General features: G+C 47.8%; 1 protein-coding gene across 1 annotated transcript in view; it reads right to left on the bottom strand.

Annotated features, from left to right (window-relative positions):
* Positions 1-935, bottom strand: part of TRV_06006 (plasma membrane antiporter, putative) — a gene marked incomplete at both ends in the record, with an annotated part of 1,999 nt that extends 1,064 nt beyond the window's left edge. Inside the window, 2 exons of the mRNA XM_003019859.1 lie at positions 26-681; positions 743-935. Of these exons, the coding sequence (XP_003019905.1) occupies positions 26-681; positions 743-935 (849 nt within the window). The remainder of the gene's footprint in view (positions 1-25; positions 682-742) is intronic.
* Positions 936-2,270: the final 1,335 nt, after the last annotated feature.

The following is a 2,270-nucleotide window of genomic DNA, read 5'->3' as shown; positions in this document are numbered from 1 at the left end:
TAGAGTAATAGAAGACGAAACTTACGGCTAACGCGACAGCAAAGACAAGGAAGCTCTCCCTATCAATGTATTTGTTCTCCTCCGCCCAATGGAGCAATTCTTTAGCTACCCAGCCCACGGCGACTCCATACACGACGCTCAGCAGAATAGTGTAACCCCATGTCTCACCAAACCACAAGCCCATTGCTTTGCGTGCTCCTCCAGCTTCATTGTACTGGATGAGATACATGGCAAAGAATAAGAAAGGGTATCCGAGCCCGTCATTAGCACCGGACTCAGCTATGATAATCCTCTGCAAGGGACGTGGTATGTTTTTGTCAGCGAACTTGCCCTTGACGATAGAGTTAGACAACACCGGGTCTGTGGGGGTGATGCATGCGGCAATAGCAAGGGCATGGAGGAACGGCAGCTTTGGCACGAGGGCAAAGATAACAAGACTGCTACATATCCACATGCCTAGCATCCCCGGGCCAAGGAGAAGAGAAAGACTCTTCCATTCTTTAAGGAGATAGCGGCTGGGTAGTTGGACACCAGCAAGAACAAGCTGGACTCCCAGGACTAGGCGGCTGAAGTAAAGAGTGATGTCATCTAAGGCTTCTCGGCTGCCCAGAGCATAGTCTATCGGCTTTATGAGATTGGCAGCATGCGGGGAGAAGGTAACACCCGCAAGAAGGGAGATCACTACATAGTAATGTTAGATGACGCTACTTTCACCCGGTGACACAAGGTCTGAGTAACTTACGTGCTTCCGACAAATAGAACTGTTCTTTAAACAGGTACGAGACCAGACCAAAGAGCGTGATAAAGCCACCCAAGGTAGCACATACAACGTTGAAATTGGTGACTGCAAGAGTAGGCATGCCAGGCTTTTGCACCGGCTGCTCAGCTAAAGCGTCGAAAACCTTGGAGGCTCTGGTTCCACCGCTGTGGATGTCCTGCCGAGGCACACTCAAACTCCCGCCGGGGCGGAGCGGAACGCGGCGAGTGCTTGGACAGCGGAAGCAAACTTAAGGCCCCACGAGCAATCTCGCTCAGATGTTCAAGCTGGGGAGTGGAATTGACACTGGTGAAGAGGGCTATCCGGGTATAACTCAGCTCGGGATATCAAAAAGTGCAGATGTGGGAGCAGCTGGTGTGACTAACACTGTCTCCAACAATTGTTAAGAAAAAATGAAGAAACAACCAGGGGTTTGAGTAGTTAAACAAGGCCGCAGAAAGGCGACAGCGGAGGCGTAGTGTTATTTAATCAGGCTCATTCTTATACTCCAGACAACACTCTGATGTCTTCCTTCGCTCATTGGAGGGCTCACTATTGAAACGCAGAACTATCGGTAACGGCCACAGGATCCCGGAACGGTATGATGTATGCAACGGACTTGCTGTCGGTGAGAACGACACAAGGGCGAACGGGGGGATCCAGGGAAGATTAAATACTTTCTCTGCGAGAATCACTGCTGATTCCGACAGCATCACTGGGTCCTTTTGTCCCCTTTAGTTACAGCAAACCTTGTGGGTTGTTGGTTTCTCCACCAATCTGCGATCTCCAGATGACAAGCCGGGACCCAGAGGGTTTGCAAGGAACCCAGAGGGTCACCTTAACGGCCAATTAGCGGCACGCAGTATGACGCATCGTTCCCCCGTGCGATTTTCGTATTAATCTAAGTGTTCCCGTTCCCTAGTTAGATATGCAGCCTGACGAACTACCTGAGTGCCTGGGCCCTTCAGTCACCGCCTCGAGTCGAGCCAAAGGCCAGAATATGAAGTTCAGGGCCGCTATCCCTGGCCAACTACAAGCCATGTATAGCCCTACTAACGATCCTTTCGTTCGGCGCAGCCAGACAGCACGCTGCTGCTGCTACCGAGTTGCTCCCAGCAAGAAAAGTCGAGCTTTCGTGCCTTCTAAGGGTGTTTTTATGCCAAGAGAAAATAAGCAAGTGTGCCAAGTTTTTGCGGGATAAAATCATCACGTGGAGATAAGATAGCCGACGGCAGCTGACTCAGCCAATCCTTCGCGTGGGAAAAAGCTTCTGTCAGGATGTAGCTTAGTCAGCCTGCATCTGTACTTACGGCGATGAAAACTCTTTATATAGCTACACCTCAATAAGCTTAATTTAATTACCTTTTATATTTATATATTTATTCTTATTATTAATTTAACTAATTATTTTTACTACTACCATTTCTATTTTAATAGTTATAAATCTAGCTAATACTTAATAAAGTATATATAAATATATTATATATTAACTTCCTTATATTAATTATAAAAG

This window comes from Trichophyton verrucosum (genome assembly GCF_000151505.1).
Source record: "Trichophyton verrucosum HKI 0517 chromosome Unknown contig00659_1.f1.exp, whole genome shotgun sequence".
NCBI classification, from domain to species: Eukaryota; Fungi; Ascomycota; class Eurotiomycetes; order Onygenales; family Arthrodermataceae; genus Trichophyton; species Trichophyton verrucosum.
This window is presented reverse-complemented; position numbering and strand designations above follow the sequence as displayed.